The sequence below is a fragment of the Polyodon spathula genome, chromosome 2 (assembly GCF_017654505.1).
Source record: "Polyodon spathula isolate WHYD16114869_AA chromosome 2, ASM1765450v1, whole genome shotgun sequence".
Classification (NCBI taxonomy): Eukaryota; Metazoa; Chordata; class Actinopteri; order Acipenseriformes; family Polyodontidae; genus Polyodon; species Polyodon spathula.
This window is the reverse complement of record NC_054535.1, coordinates 92,006,134-92,031,226: the sequence shown is the minus strand read 5'-3', so window position 1 is coordinate 92,031,226 and position 25,093 is coordinate 92,006,134. Positions and strand designations below refer to the sequence as shown.

The 25,093-nt window shown below is 39.5% G+C and overlaps 1 protein-coding gene across 5 annotated transcripts in view; it reads right to left on the bottom strand.

Moving 5' to 3' along the window:
* dym (dymeclin) overlaps positions 1-25,093 on the bottom strand; it is a 186,001-nt gene that overhangs the window by 75,123 nt on the left and 85,785 nt on the right. For 4 of the 5 annotated variants that reach the window (XM_041234531.1, XM_041234539.1, XM_041234547.1 and 1 more), the window contains 3 exons: positions 20,875-20,988; positions 16,733-16,827; positions 11,528-11,692 (listed from right to left, as the gene is read on the bottom strand). In XM_041234531.1, the coding sequence (XP_041090465.1) occupies positions 11,528-11,692; positions 16,733-16,827; positions 20,875-20,988 (374 nt within the window). The remainder of the gene's footprint in view (positions 1-11,527; positions 11,693-16,732; positions 16,828-20,874; positions 20,989-25,093) is intronic. The other variant, XM_041234554.1, reaches the window with a different exon arrangement.

The window sequence follows — 25,093 nt, the reverse complement described above, 5'->3', positions numbered from 1 at the left end:
GTTTCTTATGAGATCTGGTTAATGTCTGGAGATCAGTGCTACTGCCGATAAAGCTATCTACAGTAATTGCCTCTGGATACCAAATAATTGGCATGAACTCCTTACATTGGGAGGTCACTGGGTTTGATCCCAAGCCATTCTAAAATAAGTAAACTCTGGGGAAAAATGGCTATCTAGAGGGTAAGTAAATCACACCACAATGAAGAAATATCACGTCAGTAGATCATTAGACCCAAAAATCTTACAGGAAAATAGCCAGGCACCGCCACAAGTATAAAACTATTTGTCCTCAAGAGTATGAATCACTGACGCACATCCTAGTCTGAATATGAATGTGGCGGCAGCTTAATCTCGTGGCTGAACACATGGAATGCTTTTAGGCTAACAACCATTGGACTAGATCTCCACTCTGACACGGACTCATTGAGGTACACAAGAGAGCAATCTGAATTGTTAACTATCCTGCTGAACTTCAACTTCACACAAAAACAGGTTTGTAGCACCACCATCAACACTTCTGAAATCAGCAACCCATGCTAGATGAAACCTTTTGGTTTATTAATTAAATTAGCCCTTTACCACTTATATTTTCTTATGACTCTATGAATAATATCCATACACTCGAATTCAATAACCATACTGATAGAAAGCAGCAACAAGTAAGCCGACCAACAAAATCAGGTCTTCAATACACAATAAATTAAACTACTTTGTTAAAAAAAAAAATAGACTGACCTTTTAAGAAGCTTACAGGTATTTGAACTAAGATAGCAGGCAGTACAATGTACTCTTTTCATCAGTGTGTCGGTCCTAAAATGTCTAAGGGACGTTTTAAGCCTGTTTTCCAAAGGCATGTGTTACATCAACTCCCTCACCTTTACTAAAGGTGTTAAAAAAAAAAAAAAAAAGTTTGCGCATCATCAACTGGTAGTCGAATAGATTCATCATTATTTTTGTATCAGCTAAGGGAACTTTTCTCTGTCAGATTTGACCATGAGTTTGGATCTCACATAAACCTTTCTCCCCCAAAAATGTGCTTAGATATGCTCCACTGTAACACCAGCGATCAGACCATCTACAGTGGTAGCCACGGGTATTGCAGCACCTTTCACTTTGAAATGCCAGAGTATAACACTTTCATATCAACATGCTATGATAAACTTCTGTTAATAAATACACTGAACAAAAATATAAATGCAACATGTAAAGTGTGTCCCATGTTTCATGAGCTGAAATAAAATATTCCAGAAATTTTTCATATGCAAAAAAAGCTCATTTCTCTCAAATTTTGTGCACAAATTTGTTTACATCCCTGTTAGTGAGCATTTCTCCTTTGCCAAGATAATCCATCCACCTGACAGGTGAGGCGTATCAAGAAGCTGATTAAGCAGCATGATCATTACACAGGTGCACCTTGTGCTGGGGACAATAAAAGGCCACTCTAAAATGTGCAGTTTTGTCACACAACACAACGCCACAGATGTCTCAAGTTTTGAGGGAGCGTGCAATTGGCATGCTGACTGCAGGAATGTCCACTAGAACTGTTGCCAGAGAACTGAATGTTCATTTCTCTACCATAAGCCGTCTCCAACGTCGTTTTACAGAATTTGGCAGTACGTCCAACCGGCCTCACAACCGCAGACCATGTGTAACCACGCCAACCCAAGACCTCCACATCTGGCTTCTTCACCTACAGGATCATCTGACACCAGCCACCCGGACAGCTGATGAAACTGGGTTTGCACAACCGAAGACTTTCAGAAACTGTCTCAGGGAAGCTCATCTGCGTGCTTGTCGTCCTCACCAGGGTCTTGACCTGACTGCAGTTCGGCGTCGTGACTTCAGTGGACAAATGCTCACCTTCGATGGCCACTGGCACGCTGGAGAAGTGTGCTCTTCACAGGTGAATCACGGTTTCAACTGTACCGGGCAGATGGCAGGCAGCGTGTATGGCATCGTGTGGATGAGTGGTCTGCTGATGTCAAGGTTATGAACAGAGTGCTACGTGGTTGGCGGTGGGGTAATGGTATGGGCAGGCATAAGCTACGGACAATAAACACAATTGCATTTTATCGATGGCAATTTGAATGCACAGAGATACCGTGACGAGATCCTGAGGCCCATTGTCGTGCCATTCACCCGCCGCCATCACCTCATGTTTCAGCATGATAATGCACGGCCCCATGTCGCAAGGATCTGTACACAATTACTGGAAGCTGAAAATGTCCCAGTTCTTCCATGGCCTGCATACTCACCAGACATGTCACCCATTGAGCATGTTTGGGATACTCTGGATCAACGTGCACGACAGCGTGTTCCAGTTCGCGCCAATATCCAGCAACTTCGCATAGCCATTGAGAGGAGTGGGACAACATTCGGTCACAATCAACAGCCTGATCAACTCTATGCAAAGGAGATGTGTCGCACTGCATGAGGCAAATGGTGGTCACACCAGATACTGACTGGTTTTCTGATCCACGCCCCTACCTTTTTTTTTTTTTTTTTTTTTTAAGGTATCTGTGACCAACAGAAGCATATTTGTATTCCCAATAATGTGAAATCCATAGATTAGGGCCTAATGAATTTATTTCAATTGACTGATTTCCTTATATGAACTTATGGCATGTTGTGTTTATATTTTTGTTCAGTGTAGGTTAAGAAGCAATGATCATATAGTCTTAGCTTTAGAAAAGATGAATGTGCCACATTTTATTATGCAACAGTAAGTACCAAAATTAAATATATTTCTTAATTTCTCATATGGAATACATATCTATTAGACCTTGTAATAGAGAGACAGGAGGTTTGCAGTTGTAATGCCACCCAGGTGTCCAAAGTTATTTATAATTATTTACAGTTTACGCACTTGCATCTGCAATAGAATCCCTAGTGCAAGGGTTGTTCCACGGGACAACGGTTTAACTCACACGTGCAAATAAACAAGCAGTGCAAACAACAGTAAAATACAAAAAAGACAAAACACAGTGGGGGGGAAAAAAAGCTCAGCACTGCCCCCACTAAAAGGGAGGTCCCAGTGCAGGAACCATCTCCCTGATACGCTTTACGTATACATTTTTGGGATTAAAACCTCCTAAACGAAACAGTATTCTTTATTGAAAGAGTGACCCCAGTTCACACACGATGACCACGTCTTTTGTAGTTCTCACATTTGTTTTAAACAATGACAGTTAAGCCGTGGCTCATTAGCTAAACCAGTCACTGCAGAGCATGTGGCTCCTTTTTAAATGATTTTAAGAAAACAAACAAAACATAAATCATACTATATACACATGTGCAGGGCCTCAGCTATGCCACATGCCTAAATATAAATTATACTTGCTTTTTATTTATTTATTTATTTTTTAAAGTCGGCTACCCTAAATCTAAAATTTCACTAAAGGACAACACACTTCACCTAATCACAGCTAATACAAACACCTAGTCCTCTTGGTTTCAAGACTGTTCACTGTTTTTTCTTTGTTTTGTCAGTTCTGCGAAAACGTCATTCAAATGAGATTTTTACTGAAAAAAAAACCTTGATTAATGAGAAACGGCTTATCGAATCTCGGTTTAAAAAATAAATAAATAAATAAAAATGACAAATAAAAAAATAAAAAAAAGTCCAATGTACTTTAGGTCACAATCCCGTGTAGTGTGAAAGCACGTACCTGGGTTGTAACCGGGTCGCAGCGACCCACCTCGGATGTGGGTCGACACGCTTTTACCCGGGCTGAATGAAACAAAATGAATGACGGCCGTTCATAAGCCAACGAAATAACAAACAGGTTTCACTTCCGGTGGAACATTCCTGTTTATTCAGTTTAGCCATATTTTTGTTGCTTGACACACATCATGAGTCAGACTGTGGCAGGGATGAAGAAACATTTGCTCTAATCAACATTTGTGTCAACGGTTCAATCAAAAGAAGGTTGGATGGAAGCTTCCGGGGCATTGATATGTGCACTGTATCTGTCACCCAGGTTTACGCTGCTTTATCAAAAGCAGAGTGAAATTGCATAGATACTTACTTTTTGTAATGCTTTGTTTTTGTCAAAAAATGTTTTTTTTTTTTTTTTTTTTTTAGGTGTCCCCAAGTTACTGGGACTGCACAGATAATAAGCAAAAATCCAGAAGAAACACTTGCACCAGCAGACATTACACATGTATATTATAGACTGCTGAGGACCTTTAAATCAGAGAGCAGGTTTTGCTTGCTGCATTCCATAATACATCATACAGAAACTCAATTTATGACATCAACCCTATTATTTTAACCTGGTTTATTTTGACAAAAATAGAAAATATGACAATTCGAAATCAAACAAAATACTGGACTACTATTATGGCTTCCGGTAGACTTTTGCGATATCATTTTGTAGTTTCTTTGATTACGTGATGTTAAATAAAAAAAATATCAAAATTATAGTTTTTTTTTTTTTTTTCTAAATTATATTTCAATGCTAAAATTCTAGGCAATGCAAAACTTTTGGCCATAGCTGTATATTCAATAAAGCTCAAATGCTTTTTGTTTCATAAATAAGTGGTTTAATTAAGTTCCACATCCTGGGAGATTTAAGTTTCGATTTCAGCAAGCAATTAAAAGACAAAACATGTATCTTTTAAAATGCCACAGTACAGAGAAGACCTTTGAAGGAAAGCATTTTATTTTCAAATTACACTAGCATGATGAATGGCTAATATTATCATTATGATGATGTGCTTTTACCCACGCCATCCTTAAATCAGATGATTGTCACCTCTAGAGGAGATGAGAATTGTAAAATAAACTAGTTACAGCATAAGCAACTGTAGCTATTCAAGTAAAAAGACAGTCACTGTCTCATAAGCTTTGGCTTAGATATTTGTCCTCTTATATCATTCTTGGACTGTGAAGAAAGTGCTTTCCATACAGTATTAACATATAACTAGCATTTATAAAGGTGTTTCAAAATATTAAATTGTAATTAGTAAGGGTCTTAATCAATAACTGACTAATCAATTAATCACATCGGTGGGCTTCGATCAATTAAAACACAACTAATCACGGTATAAAACACAGTTAATCTGACTGCAGTATCAAAAATGGTGTGCGAAATCTTGAAAACACTCAACTCCGCCTTTACTTCTGTCTTGTGGCACGCAAACAATCATGGGATATAAAGAGCGCTCTAGGGCTATTTTTCTATTGGAGAAGGGTTGGATTGGGCTGATTTTGTGTGATTTTCTGTTTCACTGTTACCCAGGGTCTACAGAAGACATATATTAACCTGGTGAATGATGACATAATGCAATTGATAAGAAAAATAAACATTTCTGTGCAGTTATGATCACAGGTTTTCTAGTGCTGTAAAAATGTTATGTGATTTCAGTATAATATTTCCATGCAGCAAAATACCTTATTTACTGCAGTACTGTGGTAATAAGCATTATATTTTGCTGTACTAAATGTACACAGGCCACTTCAGTGATTATTTTATTTCTGTAATTAAATATTAGTGAAATACATTAAATAATTAGCTTGATTGATTGCAGAATTTACAATTATTGTATTTAATTATATACAAAATCTTCTCCAATACAGTTTAATTAAATATTGCGAAACGATAATCAATTAATAAGAGTATCTTTTTTAAAATAAATTTATCATCAGTTCTTTTTAAATATTTATAGAGATTTTACAGTCAATCATAGATCAGATGATTAATCGATCAAAAAAAAACGTCAAGATTAAAACCTTTAGTAATTAGGTTCCTTCCTATAAATGAATGTATGCTGTATATTCAATTGATCCAGAAAGTACTGTTTACTTAGGTTAACGGCAAGACTATCTGTTAAAATTATATGCTGCAAATCAGTCTCGTATAAACCATGAATGTTTATAAATCTCATTTTTACTTGCTGCAATTACATTTACATGCTTTCTATAAATGACTCAAATATACTAATTTGCATGTCTTATACATTTTTGGTCAATGTGTGTTGTCAGTACTTTCTTAGGGGTAGCCCAACAGAGTGTGGAACGCATGATACTTAAGACAACCATCACATGTATTGACCATGCACACACTGTTTATGGCCCAATGTGAGGGCTCGAATTCAGTCAAAGTATAGAACATTAATTTATTAACATAACCCTGGTTCCCTGAAATAGAAATGTAACCATTACCACATGGGTGTTTACCTCCTAAAGACACCGAACCTGAATAGATTATTCCAAAGCTCCATGCCAGCGCCTGTGACGCAGTCATGCCTGCCTCCTGAGGGCATAAGAAGACTGCACGCACACATACCAACATAAGGTTTCCTCCAAGCATCCTGCAATCATGGACACAGCAACCTTGAATTTAATGGTTACATTTCTATTTCAGGGAACCAGGGTTATGATAATAACCAGACGCTCCCCATCAAGTACGGAATGTAACCATTACTATATGGGTGACTGTACCAAAGCCGATGCAACGACTGGAATGCAATAAGACTAAGGTGAAGGCTATCTTGTGTGTTATTATACAGAACCCCAGTAAGCAGTAGCTAGGGCTAAAAAATTAAGGGAAAAACTCACCTCTATGTCTATTTATAAGGGTTGACCCGGAAGCCATCCTTAATACTCTAGTTCGAAAGCCAGGGTTTTGTGCAGAGTTGTAAAGACTCGAGTCGGAATTTTCAGTGACTCAACTCGACTCAAGTCACTGCCATCAAATGACTTGACTCGAGTCTCTGCTCAAAAGACTCAACTCCTGACCCAAAAGTCTCCACTTGACTCAAGTCACAGTCTTTATGATAAAATAAATTACACGACCAGTTTCGTTTTCAAACTCTGTGACTGTACTCGAGCTTGGCATGTCAAAGACTCGACCCGAGTCTTAACACCCAGTGACTCGACTCGAGTCCCAATTTTTGTAACTCGATTACAACGCTGGTTTTGTGGACCCACAACCTAAGTCTAAAGAACCTAGTAAAGGTATGGGGAGTAGCCTACACCACTGCATTGCAAATGTCATTGACAGATGCACCCTGGAATAAAACCCACAAAGTTGTCATGACCCAGAAAGAATGGGCAGTGAGCTTTCTGGAGGGGGCCAAGCTGGCCAGCTCATAGGCCAGTAAGACTGTAACGGGGTGGAAGGAAGCTTCCAATTCCACAGACTGGTTGACACGGAATGCCGACAGTGTTCGGCAAAAGCCAGGATCAGAATATAACGTAACTCTTGTCCTGGCCCTATAAAAATTAACCGGGTTCTCATTAGGGAGAAACCCATCATTTTGCTCACCTGCTTTGTAAAGGTGATAGCAAGCAGTCACTTGAGTGATAACATTTCAGCTCATCTGAATGCGTGGGCTCAAATGGGGGTTTCAGGAGTGCATTAAGCATCACGTTTAACCTGCCGCGAGGAACAATGTGCTTCATAAGCAGCTGAAGCCGATGAACCACTTAAAAAAATATTGTCCCACCAGGAAGCAGAGCTCCTGGGGAGTCTGAGTGAATTTTACAAGGCAAGCCGAATGGCTGCCAGACTGACCTGTAATGTAGAGGGGAATTCCTCTCATCAAACAGGTCCTACAAAACTGCAGTATTACTTCCATGGGAAAAGCCATGGGATCGAACCCACGAGGCAGACACGTCTGTACGATGCTCCACTTGTGCCCGTACTGGGAACGTGTGGACGATGCCGTGGCATTTTGCAAGGTGTCAATAACCCTACTGGACAGACCTAGACGGCTCAATGCAGCTCACGCACCTCCTGTGCCCCCTCTGCCATTCTACACAGCGCCCCAGCCCAGTATCCGTGGTGATGACCTCCCTTCTGTTGCCACTGCCCAATGCTATTCTCAGGCACAAATGGACAGGTTGTTTGCACCAAGAGAGTGCCTTTAGACATTGATGAAACACTGTCAATAGGCGGTCGTTGTTCAATGCGGGCTGAAAAAGCCCTGCTATTGAACCAGGCTTGCAGAGAGCGCATCCGCAGGAGACCCGAATGTAGGGTCTGAGAAGCTGCTGCCATAAAGCTCAGAAATTCTGGAACGTCATTATCATGAGCCAATAGCTCTAAACAGGCGGCTATTCTCTGCACTCTGACGTCCGACAGAGTGGACAACACGGATATGAGGCTGTCTGAGCTGGCTCTTCGCATGATTCACCAAAAAACCCACTGTAAGAAATGCCAGTGAAGGTGACTGGAAACTAGCAACTAGTTACGTGTGAGCATCTGCCTGAGCTGGAAACTGGGCACAAATGAGCCAGTCATCCAAATATAATACTCTGGTACCGCAATGGGGCCAGTATAGCGTCCCTGCACTTCAAAAAGGCACGAAGCTAGAGAGAGGCCAAATGGCAAGACCTGGCACTTGTACACTGTTCCCTGAAAGGCGAACAGCAGGTACTTCATGGATGCCAGTTTTCATGGGGATATGGAAATAGGTGTCTTTGAGGTCCACTGTGGTGAACCAGTCGCCTGGACTGATTGACTGTAACTGCTGTTGCATCATCAACATTTTGAACCTACTTCGCCTCAAATACAGGTTGACCTTCCTGAGGTAGAGGATTGGTCTGAGGCCACCATCCCGCTTGAGCATGGAGTAGAACCCTGTCCCTTAACTGGAGGGGGTGTATTCTGTGGGTCTGTACCTGATGCTGCAGCAACGGCCAGAAAGAGAAGAGGACCATGGTTGAACTGCAATGAGTAGCCGGTCTGAACAGTATAAAGCACCCAGATGTCTGTGGTGCACCAACACCAATACTCCAGATGGCTCCTTAAGAGGCCCTGGGCCAGTGGCAGAAACACTCTAGGGCTGCTGCTCACCTTGTGACTTGGCTAGAGGCTCTTGCCTCTGTGCTGAGACTGGAACTTATTATAGCCTCCGCGGCGAACGGCCACAGGCTGAAGAACACCTCTGGCTGCAGGCACAGCCAGCTGTGCCATTCCCTGAGTCTGTTGGCACAGGGATAAAACCCAGCAAATAGCAAGTAATGTACAATAAGAATGTGCAGTGGCTGCCTCAGGTTCTAAAGACAGCAACAGGACTGTCAACATGGCCTGCTTGGTACCAGACTGGGGATGTAAACACTGGTCGATACCAGGCCGGAACCGGAGGGAACGGAGCAAGCAAACCAGCTTCTTCATGGGTTCCCCTGGGTGGTGAGAGCACTGCAGCATCTCGTCCACCACGGGACCAAAGGTATGTCCTTGTTTTGTAATAGGGGCATCCAACAGCAGCGCTTTGTCTTCATCAGGAACGCGTGCCTGTGGGAAACTGCTGCCCAGAGCTTCTCTATTCCTGGGTGCGTGGTCATGGGATGAGGACACAGTCACCTTTCTATGAGAGTGTGACGGGGGAAGAGTGCTGTGGAGGAGTAAGGGACACAGAGCTCTGTATCGAGCTCCAGGGGAGACGTTTCTCCAGCGAGCTTATGGATAAATGTGCACAGAACTCGTACAAAATGCGGATTACCAGTGCCTCCTTTGCATGCTGTTTGTCCACAGGCAGGCTGGCCTTAAATGTGTCAAAGGCATAAAACCCAGGCATTATGCAAACAACAAGCAATGTACCCTAACAATGTACAGCTGCTGCCTCAGCTTGCTAAAGACAGCAACAGAGCTATCAAAAAGACCTGCTTGGTACCAGATTGGGGATGTAAACCCTGGTCGGTAGCAGGTCATAACCAAGACAGTACCAAAATGATACAGGGCCAGTTTGGTACTGGTTCGGTGCCTGTAGCACTGGGTTGGTACTGTACCTGTGTGGTAACTTTGTTCCATGTTCGGTATGGGTACCGAGTTGGGAACAGAGTGGGTGGAAAAACATTACTGTGAGCAAATAGCCAAGCCACAAGGTGAGCAGCGGCACTAGGGTTTTGCAGGTCTAGATGGCTACACGGTTCGTGATACTGCAAGAAGCAGTATATAGGGATGCCCACCTATATAGCTTCTGGCAAACCCAGACAGTCCAAATGTATACAAGACCAAGGGAAGCTTGCTGTTAGGGTCCTAACCGCCTAACAGCCTTCGTAATGGTGGTGCAAGCAGTCACCACGATGGCAGTGAGATACTGTGGCACAGACTGCAAGCAATCTCAGCCAAATATTAAATTTCAAATACTAATAAAATCGTTTAAAAAAAAACAAACAAGCCAAAACTTTTATTTTAACCCTTTGCGGTCCTATGTTGGACCAGGTCTGACATTAAACATTTTTCCTTTCCAGTTCGACATCATCAAAAAGGCGTCAATCACAGGTCCCTAGCCGGTTTTTCTCCAGGAAAAGCTTTCAATGGTCGACAGAGGCAGAGAGAAGGCGGGAAAAAAAAATGAGACAGATCTGAGCAATACGCATAGTCCCTTCACCACAGACATAACACAGACATAAACAAACAAGATAGCTGCTTCTGCATCCAGCACTCAAAGAAAATCGCCTTCATTTGCCAAGCTTTTTGAGATGTTATAGTAATAAAATAATGACTTGGACAGCATTATTGAGAAGTTTGGTGATAAGGATAGGATTTATCAGTATGCACGACTATGAAGAGATATGTGACAAATACAGCAAACAGGGGGTGGGGCAGGGCTGGAGCTGTACCTAGTGTCATGTTGATATGCAGTGCCGTTAAAACCTTTTTTTTTTTTTTTTTAAAACAGCGCGTATAAAATAAACAGCTTGTGTGAAAATAAATGAGACCTGACAGGCGTTGAACAAACGGACCGCAAAGGGTTAACTCCAGTCGGTGCGAAGCAACCCATGAGGAGAGCCCAAGATAGCCACTGTGGGACATCACAAACAAGCAGCTATGTGCAAACAATGAAGTGCAATTAGTAAAACTAAAACAAATTCAATAATTATCGCACAAACATTGTAATACACAATTACTCGGCTCAAAGTACTCATCTGCCTATAGCTCTCACGTCAGGTTCAGTCCTGTGAAAGGAAAAATTATGCTGGTATCTGTGCATGCAGTCTTCTTATGCCCTGGGGGTGCATGACTGCGTCACAGGCGCTGGCATGCAGCTTTGGTATAATCTATTCAGGTTTGGGGTCTTTAAGAGGTAAAATACCTATATGGTAATGGTTACATTTCATACTTGATAGGAAACTAAACCTTTTTACTAATTTTGTCTAATTTATGATGATCAAAATGTTTTTAGTTTGATTAGTGGAATGTATTCATAGTTTTAGTATCTCCTTTGTATAAGATGCAGTGTGGAAGGACTATGGTGAGAAATGGGGACCTGTTTCTTTGAAGATAATGCTTATACAGATGGGAGGTATTGCCCTGGCCAAATTTACTTTCATAAATGTACTTTACTTTTGATTTAGTAACTGTGGTCATGTCTTAGTTGTGGGACAAGGGCCACTTTGTGAACAAAGACACATGCTAAAATGGTTTTAAACAACAACATACATATATCTCATAATGAGGACAATTATGTTGTATAAACTGCATACATTTACTACATTAAACATCCGGCATGCAAGGAGCAGTCACAGTGAACATGCAGACATGCAGTAAAATGGAAAGCAGAGGTTATTAACCTGGAAGCATAGGACTTGAGAATGTAAGAGCAAGTAAAGTGCAAGACTTCCTCTCCTGTGTCACCCAGGTACGTGAAGTACTGCTGCAGCGCAGTGCAATGGGAGCAGGGGAAATACATTTGGTCCAAGACATACAAGTATCTCCGCATGTGGCGGCAGGTATAACTGAAAAACAAGGGGAAGGGAGACAAACATAATGAAACAAGCAAATCATTTGGCTTTTCTTTCTCTTTTTGTCAATTTTGTAAGAGGTTTTGTTTCCATAGTTATGGGAATGTTGGAAAAAAGAACAGAAAAGAACAAGAATACAGGCAAAAGAATGCAGAATGAAGGACAGGTGAAAACTGATGGTTTAAAGGGAAAGGCATATACATCATTATGCCACTATATCAGCTTGTGTGATTGGAAATAATGTTTAAAGGGTAATACTGTTTTAAAGCGATATAACTTATGGTAGAGGGTATTTAATTCTCAAGCTCTTTTGCTTTGGAACTCCAGGCTCTATTCAAAATGCTGAGTCAATCAGCATTTTAAAATCTTACAAAAAATCTAAATCCTATCTTTAACTTTTACTACCAAGCAGTTGTGAGCGCTTTTTGTTCAATCTTTTTTGTAAAGCGCCCTGGGATGCTTGTTCATTAAGGACGCTACATAAAATAAAACAGGTATGGCATGGTATGGTATGGGGAATAACGAGATGCATTAGTGAAATAATCCAAACAGCATTGTACAGCTATTGCTTAAAATGTTTTGCATCACCTACAATTTTAGGATTAGAACATAATAAAAAGTAAACCAAAAAAAAAAAAAAAAAAAATATATATATATATATATATATATATATATATATATATATATATATATATATATATATATATATATATATATATTGTTTTATTTAACATCGCATAATCAAAGAAACTATAAAATTATACTGAGAAAGTCTACCGGAAGCCATAATAGTAGTACAGTATTTCATGTTAGATTTCAATATGCCACATTTTTCCCATTTATGTCCATTTTTGATTAAGCATATGGAAAACTACAAAGTGGTATGTAATTCAATATGTTAACGTAACATTATTTGGCTGGTTTCATTCTACTTTATGAAGCAAAATTAGTATATTTTACAGGGTGATGCAAAAGCTTTTGGCCACAGCTGTAGAAAAGTCTAGCGATGTAGTGCATTTCTATAAACTCAAACACATTTTACATTTATTTTTTTACGGAGTGTCTTTTTTTTTTTTTTATAACAGTTCAATATGTTTTCTAATAAATCGTTAATTAAGTCTTTATTTTGAGCATTTTGAAATAAAAACACAGACAAAACAAAACAAAAAAAAAAAAAACACAAACAAACCAACTTGTGGCTTTACATAAACTACCACTATGGGTTTGCAACTGTAATATCTGCAACTGAAGCCACTCTGAGCTAGTACATAGCAAATCTCTATATAAACCCACCTCCTCCTGGTCATCTCCAAAACCACATTACTTCAGAAATTGAGCTAGACTCCAATGACTACCACAATCTTGAGCGTTGCACAAAGATACACCCATATAAAAGACAGCCCTGCATTATTGCTTAGTTTACTTTAATAAAGGTCTACCTTAAAAGAATCTGGAAAATTCTCGGTAGCCTGAGCATGGGAAAGCAAAAAGTGTGGTCTGGACTTGTCCCATCAAAAACAATGGTTCCTCATTTTGAACAAAGTTTGCTATTCAGTTTTTTTTTTTTTTTCTGGAAATGCTGGCAAACAGCTTGCAGTCATTAAGTAGGACTTGGTTCCTTTTTAGAATGCCTGAGAAATCATTACTTCTCCTGCCAGTGCTGTTTTACATTGTTCTTGGAGCATAAATTAACAGGCGGTTACAGAAATTCAAGTCTAGTTCATATAGTTTCTTTGAAATGTAGTAATATTCTTGGCATAGATCTTAAGTAAAAATCTTACTGAGGGACTTTTTAAAAAAATATTATTATTATTTTTATAAAGGTTCACTGGTGCAGGTAACCGCTAAGGGATAAGGCCCTAACAGCTACTCATACAACCCACATAAAGACATAACGCTGTATTTAACTTGTACCAATATTCCCACACAGAAAGGAGATGGTGATTGTGAAATGCTAACTGTATTTATCAATAACTTTGACAGAACCAGAAGTACTTCACTGGCATTGTGAACTAACCAACGGAAGACTGTTGTGTAACTACCAAAGCTAGTTATTCCGCAATAAGCATAGCAAAAAGAATAAAAAAGAAAAACATGTATATTACACAATAATCCATATTTCTATAAAATTTGGGCTTGAAGGGCGGATGTGGCAGGTTTTTCTTTATCAAATTTTATATTTTTATTTTTTTTACTGTGCTAGTAATACAATATCCAACATGTATATGCCTTTAAAAATAAATAACTAGTGTGTATGTATATTGTGACGGATTGCCCTCTGGTCAAATGTTTTTCTTTTCCAAATAAACACTTTAGACACAGAATGCCAGGAAACTCCGTAGCATGTGTTTATTATTTACAACAAACAGAAAATGAACAAAACAAACCCTACCCGATGTTGGGCCCTAGCTAAACAGTTGTTGTTCTTAACTAATAACAAAGCAGGCTAAGCCTGTTACCTCGTCACCAAAACCAAATCTCAATCGGTCATTAATCCTTAATTATATAAAGTTTGCAACAGTATTCTATAAACCTACATAGCAACCTTTTCACATTGCACTGTTTGGTGAATTACTGCATTCAGCTGATGCATTAGCATTGATTGGCTCTCTATATACCAATTACTCTGAAACAGCAGAATGTCTGGCTCAACTGAAAAAAAGGCTGCTGTCCCCTGTGCAAGAATATAGAGGACTGATGCACTTTGGTATTTTTACTTCAAGTTCTTAGCCCCCGAGCCACAAAACACGAATTGAAACCTCAAAAAAATGCATGTCAAAGTAACATTAATTTAATGGCTTCTTTCTCTGCTCTTCTTGCAAATGAAATTTGTACTGATCCACATCTGTTACACAGTAGCACAGTCTACAGTGGTAGACAAGCTGGTAGCAGTTCAGACAGGAAGCATTGCAGTAAATTCCTTTTTCCCCCCGGCAAATCTGCAATGTGATGCCCCTTATCTAGCGCCCTGCGGTGACAAGCTGGCTCAGTAATGTTCTGTGTTCTATTCTTTTTAAAACAGGTCTAATAGAACTGAAGAGGAATTCTCTCAGCACAGAGACAACTGGGCACCCCTGAAAGCAACAGTCTTTGAAAAGAGGAAACTGTATCATGAAGCTGTTCAAAGGAATCGCCAGTTCCGGCTTAAATCTCTGGTCATTATACTAAAAAGCAAAGGCTTTATTAATTTATAAAAACAAAGCTTCACTGATGAATAATTTCATAGATCACACTGACCCAAGCATGGTGGGTCACCTGCCTCCGGGGCTGAGGGAGCAGTTCTGTTGCCATGCCTATCCAATCATTGATGTTTAAAAAACAAACAAACAAACAATAAAAAATAAACATGCAAAACACGTCCAGTGTTGGTCAAACAACATAATGGTTTTGTGAAGTGGACTACTATAAACTGAGGGAAGTTGAAAGCAGCAAAACTCACTAAACAAGATTTGACCACAGACCGCCAAGTGAAAGGCTAGTCAATTTTGTCTCTGCGTCACCACAGTGGAGAGACACATTTGTCATAGACAGAACAACTCTAAATAATGTAATGCAGCAACAAATAAATAAATTAATTAAATAAAATAAATAAAACAATTGAGCAACATAAAATTATATTTTTACCCAAGTCTACAAATGCCACAAACACCCACTAAGTGACATAATGGCAGAGCAGATGGATGAACAATTGACAAATACCACTCATCTTGTGTTTGATCATTTTTATACATTATTTAATTCAGAGATTAAAATTATTACTAGGAGTACACATACGGAAGTCAGAAACGGTTACACAATTTCTTATGTGGAGGTATATTTTTATTTTATTAAAAAATAGCTTTACAGGCAAAAGCAAGGTTATGTAACGTAGTGCTCAAGATGGCAGTCCTTATGGTACTGTAGCACTGAGGATCCAGTTCATTTTTTTCCTATCCCTCAAACTACCATGTGCTTTAACCCTACCCCCCTAATCGTTGACAGTGCGTTTCTAACATGTTCAACTAATCAAAACAGAAAGATCTAAATAGCAATTTCCATTTAAAAAACTGTGACAAGACCCTCAAATCTAATTTCACATTTCAAGCAAACAGTCTTGAAAAGACTGCATTTGTTATTTATTAGGTTTCTATTTGAGTGAATCATCGCTTGAAAGGCCTACTTCTACACTGAACGGGTTAGGCATTAACACTCTGTAGATGGTTTTGTTCACAAGGGGGAAATATATCCAATTCAAGATTAAAGAAACCATGCAATAATTTATTTACATTTAAGTATGGTACTATGAATTTATATTAAAATGAAACACATATTTATGTCGCCAGCATTAAGGACCAGAATTTAAAGCAGCAGTGCCAGAATTAACTTAAGCATTTGAACAAAATTAACTCAGAGGCAGGTTATACCAGAGTTTAAGCCAAATCACAGCACACTAAACCCTTGTCGAAATTATTTATTTAAGCACAACTGGGACAAGCCAATTAACTGAAATGTTTGATTGTTCCTCAGCAGCCTTATGTTGGTAAGTGAAGCTGTTTCAATAAAAAATATATTTTAACTTCATTTGTTTCTGCTTTTTCTGTGGCTTTCTCTCTGCAGTGAAGATCCCTAACAATCAAACAGCAACAATCTCTTGTCACAAAAAAAACGTTAAAGCACTGATATTACCATTTAGTTTGTGCACACTAAGAGGCTGCCACAGACCAGAGGTGAGGCAATTTTGCATTGGGCGACAAGAACTTTCGCAGCGACATGGCCACGCACACCAGAAGCGTTACAGAGGTGATGCAACAGATTTGAAAACTGTCAGATCTAAAAAACTATTACAAATTGCTATTGACAAAATTATGATCAAGACTGACATATTCCAAGCAAATAATACATAAATAAACCAGTTAAAAGACATGTGCTTGCAATTAGAGTAAAGGTTCAATTAAGGAACACCTCAATATTAACCAAGCCTTATTTCAACTTGCCCTGCACTAACAGGCTGGCTCAGAAATGTTCTGCGCTTGGGTTGCCAGTAAAATAGCTTACCTGATAATTCTTTGGGCCGCATACTGATGAAGAGAACGGAATTGAGACGACATATTGGCTAAAGCTGCCAGACAGTTTGTGTGAAGGTATTTGTCCTAGAAGAGGAGAAAAAATTTATTGACTTGTAAAGCAGATTATAACCTTTTCAACACCATTGTAACCTGTCCTACCAAGTGATGTACAGTGCCTACAGAAAGTCTACACCCCCTTGAACTTTTTCACATTTTGTTGTTTCAGTGCCTCATGCATGTAAAGGAGGATTTTTTTCCACTTATATACACACCATACTCCACACTGTTAAGGGGAAAAAAGTTTTTATTGAGAAAAAAAAAAAAAAATATATATATATATATATATATATATATATATATATATATATATATATATATATATATATATATATATATATATATATATATATTAAAAATACAAAACTGAAAGATCTTAACTGGATAAGTCTCCATCCCCCTGCGTTAACACTTGGTGGAAGCACCTTTGGCAGCAATTACACCTGTGAGTCTGTTGGTATAAGTCTCTACCAACTTTGCACACATAGATTTGATAATATCTGACCATTCTTCTTTACAGAACTGTTCAAGCTCTGCCAAGTTCATTGAGGAGCATTGCTGGACAGCAATCTTCAAGTCATGCCACAAATTTTTGACTGGATTTAGGTCGGGGCTCTGACTGTGCCAATCAAGGACATTTACCTTTTTGTTCCTTAGCCACTCCAGTGTAGCTTTGGTTGTGTGCTTTGGGTCATTGTCATGCTGAAAGGTGAACTTCCATCCCAGTTTCAGCTTTCTGCAGAGGGCAGCAGATTTTCCTCAAGCATTTCTCTGTACTTTGCTCCATTCATTTTCCCTTCTATCCTGACAAGCGCCCCAGTCCCTGCCGATGAGAAACATCCCCATAATATAATGCTGCCACCACCATGCTTCACAGTAGGGATGGTGTTCTTTGGGTGATACGCTGTGTTGGGTTTGCGCCAAACATAACGCTTTGCATTTAGGCCAAAAAGTTCCATTTTAGTTTCATCAGACCACAAAACTTTTTGCCTCATGTCTACAGAATTTGTGTTTTTTTGCATACTTCAAACAGGATTCAAGGTGGGCTTTCTTGAGTAATGGCTTCTTTCTTGCCACCCTACCATATGCACATGCACACTTTGACCAGTTTTGGACATAAAAGTCTGTAGCTCTTGCAAAGTTGCCATTGGCCTCTTGGTAGCCTCTCTGATCAGTCTCCTTGCTTGGTCAACCAGTTTGGAGGGTCGGCCTGATCTAGGCAGGGTCTTCGTGGTGCCATACACCTTCCACTTCTTAATAATCGTCTTGACCGTGCTCCAAGGTATATTCAATGCACATCCCCTGATCTGTACCTTTCAACAACTTTGTCCCGGAGTTCTTTTGAAAGCGCCTTGGTTATCATGGTTGAGTCTTTGCTTTGAAATGCACTACCAAGCAGAGGGAACCTACAGGAACTGCTGAATTTATCCTGAAATCATCCAAATCACTAAAATTTAACACAGGTGGAGGCCACTTAACTTGGTGTGTAATTTTGAAGGTGATTGGTTACAGCTGAGCTAATTTAGGATTGCTATTACAAGGGGGGTGGACACTTCTCCAACCAAGCTATTTCAGTTTTTATTCTTAATTAATTTTCTACAAATTTCTAGAATATTTTTTTCACTTGGAAGTTGTGGGGTAGGATGTGTAGATACACTGGGGGGAAAAGAATATTTGAATGCATTTTAATTTCAGACTACAAGGCAACAAAAGGTGAACATTTTGACTTTCTATAGGCACTGTACAAAATAAACACAAAACTGAAAGGGCAAAAGCACCTACATGTAAAATTCAAACTGAATCTCTGCAACATTGGCAGTAATTGACAAACTAACTTCCGATATTTTAGAACCAAAAATGTGGTTACTCAAATGAATACTGTTTTTTTCTAAGAGATGTAGCAACAAAACATGGATACATTTAAAGTCTGAACATTTGAGTTTCCATTCACAAAGACACATTTTACATTTCAGAAAGCCAGAACTCAGTATGGCAATTGCACTGGGCATCAAGACGTCAAGCCTTAATTGTTTCAAAGTACTGGAGTTATCTTTCCAAGAATATGACAAAACTCTGCTGTTTTAAATAGATTTCCTGGACCACTATACAACTCTGCGTTGTTTAGAGTCGAAACACCTCAATTTATTTAACATATAAAAGTTTCTACTGTGAAAATTATTGCGTGTTTAAAGTTATGAACTAATACATTTAAATTGTTTTTGTTAAGTTGAATAAAGAGAGATAGGCCTATCTATTTATTGCACCCTAAACTTTCAAATTCAGCAGTATTATACTGTATGTACAGTTAGTTTAGTTCCTTTACTAGAGTATAGATAATGTTATTAATGCGGTCAGGGCAAGACAGCTCACAACTAGTAATCAAAACACATGTTGTCTATTGACATTTTATCACTGGCACCTTCAAAGCTACAGTGTTGTCAGATAATAAACAAACAGTCATCAAAAAGCAACATGACTGTGTTCAGTTCGGAGTTATGGGGATTTGGGTGCAAAACCCAAGCTACTGTATCTATCTACACACACACACAGTGCTCCCTCGCTAGAGGGCTCTCAGTTATAACACGCCTCGGATATAATGCTCCTACATCATGTCCCCCAATTCCCTATACTTGTGATTCATGCAATATTTCTACACTAAATATAGTACCGGTGTTGTTCAAACTATAAACAACTTCTCAGTCTAACTTCTGTTTCTGTCTCTCCCTTTTGATACAGTATCTGAACTGAAGAAAATCTGTGCTGGCACTTTATAACACAGACATCGTATTCAGCATTCGTTTTATAACTAAATAAATATTAGGCCTATTACATGCTTGTCTTAACGTATTTTCTTTTTTGTTGTGTGAGGAGCTGCGGCTTCCTCCTGGAGACGAGACACTTCAGCCCCACTCGGGTAGCCAAACCTGGAGCAAGCCCATTCCCTCTTCCGTTTCCCGACCCGCTCTCCTTCTCGCACTTGGTTTGCTTGTCTATCGCTTCGAACTGAACTCCCAACCACTGTTTAGTCAGGCTATTTATAGTTTAAAAACTGCTAATTAAAATGATCCATGAGTGGGAATGTTTCCTTTTTTTGTAAATAATATAGCGTTGGTTAATTCACAAAAAGTTACATTTTTGCTTCACTTTATGTGCATTATAGAGAGGGAGTTATTTTATTTTTATAATTTAGTCAGATGTGTGTTATGTGACCCGTGGTGCCCCCCCCCGCCCCGTCCCCCGTTTATAATGTTCATCAGTTACAATGCTCATATTGCGTGTCCCCCGAGGCCCGCGTTATAGCGAGGGAACACTGTATTAATATATATTTGCATGGGTTGGAATACATTAATCACACACTAATGCATGTCTCAAGTTGGTTTTGGGCAATAATGCAAAAGTGGTGCTGCCATTCTGACCCATATGTTATTTTATATATTCCATGTTTCTTGAAGCATACAAAAGTAAATAACATTTATAAACAAACCACCACCATTGCCGCTCTCACTACCCAGCCAGAACAGCAAAGCTGTACAAGGAAGACACTGTTCAAAGTCTTCCCCATTTCACCTTTTTATTGACAAGATGAAATTCAAAAGGTGACTGTACAAGAGTTCACTTCTGTTTTGTACAGCCCTTTTTAATGGTGCTATTCCTTATTTTAAACACCAGTAAAAGCAATTTTAATGTAAATTTATGATACAAATGCAGTGAGGTTGAAAAATAAATAAAAATATCAGCTTCTTTGAAACGAAGTGAAGAATTAAACAAATGTACAGGATCCATACTTCTATTTAGATCTTGGAATAACATTATAATGCCTTATTAGTTTAAGTGCTCTTGGCTAAGTCTAACCTACATCATTAACAGATTCTAATAATGTCCATGCATAGACCTGGGTCTAATCTTGGACCACCCAATGTTTCCTTTGGTAAGGTAGTCCAAGATCAGTGCTAATTGGGGTCTGTGAAACAGGCTGTACAATCAGTTAATGGTTTACATGGTACCTAACTAGCAACACAGATACATTTAAAAATAATAATGAAACAAACAGAAACAGCAGCCATAGGAGCTCACCCTTGTTCTTGTCATGTTGAACTGAATGGTCCGAATCACCACCAGTATTAGTAGACTCCCAAGGGAAATTTCAGTCAGAGCACGCTCAGTGTACCAGGTAATGTTTTTTAATATCTATGGGGAATAAAAAGAAAAGAAATACAAAAAGAAAAATAAATAACAGTCACAAGTTGATTCCCAGTGGTAATTGTACTTGTAACGCTTTGCCATTTCAAGAGCACTTGCTTATCCTGGACAACTGTGCACCTGCCACTCTAAAGCCAGCAGACTCTATGCATGGATAGATTGTATCACTTATCTGTGTGGCAGTTATAGCTATCCTCATCCCCGGAAAAGGAATGCTAATTAAATGTTTGCTAAGTCTGAGGTTTGCTAGGTCAGTGCTAATAAGAAGGACAGCCGTGCAAGTACAAAGATCTACTGTGTTAGTACAAAAAGGGTATTTCATTTAAGCAATACCTTATGCATAACAAAGTGCTTACGGCTTGTATCAATGAAAATACCACAGACACATATTTGTTCTATAAGAGATCTACTGAATACGCACTGCAAATGGGAACAGAATGTACCTTACAGAAAAGTAAACATTTAATTATTAGCTGTCAATACTTTAAGCTACAGATAACACTTCAACCAATCAGATGTCTGTACAGTGGAAGAGTATGTTTCTATGTGTCTGTGTAGATTCAGCAGGTTTAAGTTCTGGGAAATAGTAAGCCACAGTGAAGTACAATGGGTAATTATTGCTGGTGTTATTTGTATGTGGGAATGGGTTTATTGTGTCTTTTTGCAGTTGATTTGTGTAATTAAATTATTGTTTACAGATGGACGCTCAACTGAGACATGCTGCCTGCTAGGCTTGGTTGAGGGGAAGGGCAGCAAGTGATTGGTTGTGCTGGTCCTCCATCAGCAGGTGGGCGGGTCTTGACCCCGAGTGTCCATCAGTTCAAAAACATCTGCGAGAGATGGCTCGGGGCAACTACAACACCATGCCAGAGGGGAGTGACGTATACTTGGGAGGGTCCGCTCTGCAGGAACGACAGCTACGCAGCCCTGAAGCTGCAAGCAGTGCTTGTGAAGGCAATGTTCAGCCAAGGCCGTATGAAGCAGCAGGAGTCGTATGAATACTGGCTCATCAGGTTAGGGGATAGTGATCCCATGTGTTGTATAGTGAGGGTTACGTAGTGTAGCTGGTTCCTGAAGCGGGATGCCTCGCCCTGTGTGGCACCTTTTATTTGTAGTTTTTGTACTGTGTTTTATTTTGCATTTTTGTACAGATTGCTGTATTAGTCCTCTGTGTGTTACCATCTCTGGTAATGTCACATGATCACCTTTATTTACTTCCTTTCTGTTTGTTGTTAATAAATCCTGCGCACCTGTGCTGGCGTTTTCAACTCCACCTCCATTGTGTCTCTCTGTATGCTTAATCAGCGGCTACCCACAAACGTGATACGAGCATGACCCTGTCACAGAGGTTCATAAAATTTCTGGTTCCCAACAAAAATGTGTCTGAAAATATTGATAACATTTGGAAACATCTTTACAGATACAGAATAATGCAAATTAAGACCAATTAGGGCTTCTGATTTTTGGTTTTAACTGATAAAAACCAATAAAACACCCCCGATACATAAAATAAATAAATCTATGTATAGCCAGCAAACACCAGAAAACACAGCAAAAACACTGGAAATGGTTACTCAATTCACCCCTTTCCCATTTAAAACTACTGCTACTTCTACTACTACTACTACTACAAAAAAAAATACCTTTCCTAGTGCAGCTAGGCAATGTCCCTCTTTCCTGACATATCTATCATTGATATGTTCTCACTACTTTAAACCCACCCCGACTACTGAGTGGCAGCAAACTCCTACATTTCTAGGAATATTGAAAATAAGAAAAAATTGGAATGGAGGCTTGTTTGCAGGATTTAAAGCTGTATTACAGTAAAGATACAGATAATTTAAAACAGAATTGGGAATTCTGGAGAAATGTAAAAAAATGCTTACACACAAAAATGCCAAAAGAATGTGCTCGTGACCATAAGGATTTTGTTGTGGAAGACAGCAAAAGAAAGAAGGTACAACTTAAGTGTGCAAGTACTATTGAGTTACTATACATATTTTGACAGAAGAAACACGCCCAAGCATTTTGTAAAGTAACTGAAAACAATAATTTTATAGTGTATGAAACGCGAAAACCTCGAAAAAAAAAAAGATTCACACAAAACTCAATAATAGGTAAAAATAAGCAACGAAAATGAAATTAATAAAAATCGAAAGACAGAAGCCTTCATTATAATTAATCTACTACCCTGTGCTAAAATCCCAGTAAAACTTTTACTGGGTTTTCTCTCAAGATACAGCGAAGTGTGAATATAACACACATCCTGTGTATAATACACACCTCTCGTATTGCACACTTCTGAAAACAACACAGAGTACTAATTGGCCAAGCGCTGCCCAGGTACGGAGGGCTTAGGTTGGCAGCTACCCCAGTGGCCGATAGTGTGCCTGTGGTTCTGCAGTGGAGCCTCCAGATCTGTGTTATCCTCTGGCGCTATAGGTCTGGTGGCCTCACTGTGGATCTTCAGTGCGAAAAAAAACAGGATTGGCAGGAGCACGTTTCGGACGACGTGATCTCCAGCCTCTGTTCTCTGAGTTGGGCGGGAGAAGGGGGTGGGGGGGGTGCTATCAGTGGGCCGTGGATACAGGTAACAATTGGGCACACTAAATTGGGGAGAAAACTGGGGTAAAAACATTGGAGATGACTACATCTATTAAAAAAAAACAAAAAAAAAAAACAAACTTAATTTACCTGAAAATTCTGAGGCTTACCAAAAAGCCGTCACGCAATGACCAGCAAAGTCATCAAGCCTGTCTCCGCCCCTCCTGGAAGCAACAATGCTCTGTGATGATGGCTGAAAAGCGACAGTCAATTTTTTTCTTCTTCAGGCTGCTGCGTGTAATGTACGCAGAGACGGAAGACTGTAATGGATACATTTCTACATCAGGGAACCAGGGTTATGATAACCTAACATTCCCTTTTAAGTAAGAAATGTATCCATTACATTAGGGGGTAATTATACTAAGCCGTCGCAAAGTGCATTACTTGCAGAACGACTTAAATCTGAGAAGGTCAGACGGTAAGGCTGCCACAATATAGATTATTTATTTATTAGTTTTACTACATAGAAGGAATCAATTCTCTGCAGGTGCTTCCAGTCTCAACATAGAAGCCGCAGTTAGCACTATGGTCCCAAAGCCTGAGTTTTGAGGATCCAACACATTTAGTCTGTAAAACCTTGTGAAGTATGGGGCAGAGCCCATACTGCAGCACTGCAAATGTCTGTGACAGATGCACCCTGGAACAACGCCCAAGAGGTAGACACACTTCTTGTGGAGTGACCAATAACCTTCACAGGAGGGGGCAAATTGGCTTGCTTATAAGCAATCTTGACTGTCTCTGCAATCCAACTGGAAATCCTCTGCTTAGACAGGGGCCTGCTTATACGTGGGTCTCGGCTCCATAGCAGATGAACAGCTGTTCAGATTGCCTCTAACTTTTTGTTCTGTCAAAATAATATGCTAATGCCCTAACAGGGTAAAGCGCATGGAGCATACGCTCTCTATCCGACTGGAAAGGAGGGGGACATGGAAAGTCGAAATACATTTGGGCAAGAAAGCCAGGTTCATGCAAAGTGTGGCCTTAGTCCTAGACTTTGCGAAAAACAGACAAGCTTACGCCATAGAAAAGGCTTGCATCTCTCTCACGTGCTCGGCAGAGGTGATACAAAGTAAACATGTTGTCTTAAAAGACAAATACTTCAGCTCAGCTGAATGCAGGGGCTCAAAGGGCAGCTTCATGAGTTCAGCCGCCACTAAGGAACATTATCCTTAAGGGGAGGGCACAACTTCTGTGCCCCCTTCGAAAATTGCCTCGCCAGGAGGCAAGTCATTTTTAAATGGTAAGCTGAAATAGCTGCCAAATATACCTTTAATGAAGAGGGAGATTTCCCCTCATCAAACTGGTCCTGTAAAACTTGCTGTATAACTATCATTGGACAGATCGTGGGGTCAAGTCCTTAGGCAAGCACCACGCATGGAAAATAATATATATACAGCTCTGGAAAAAATTAAGAGACCACTGCAAAATGATCAGTTTCTCTGGTTTTACTATTTACAGGTATGTGTTTGGGTAAAATGAACATTTTTGT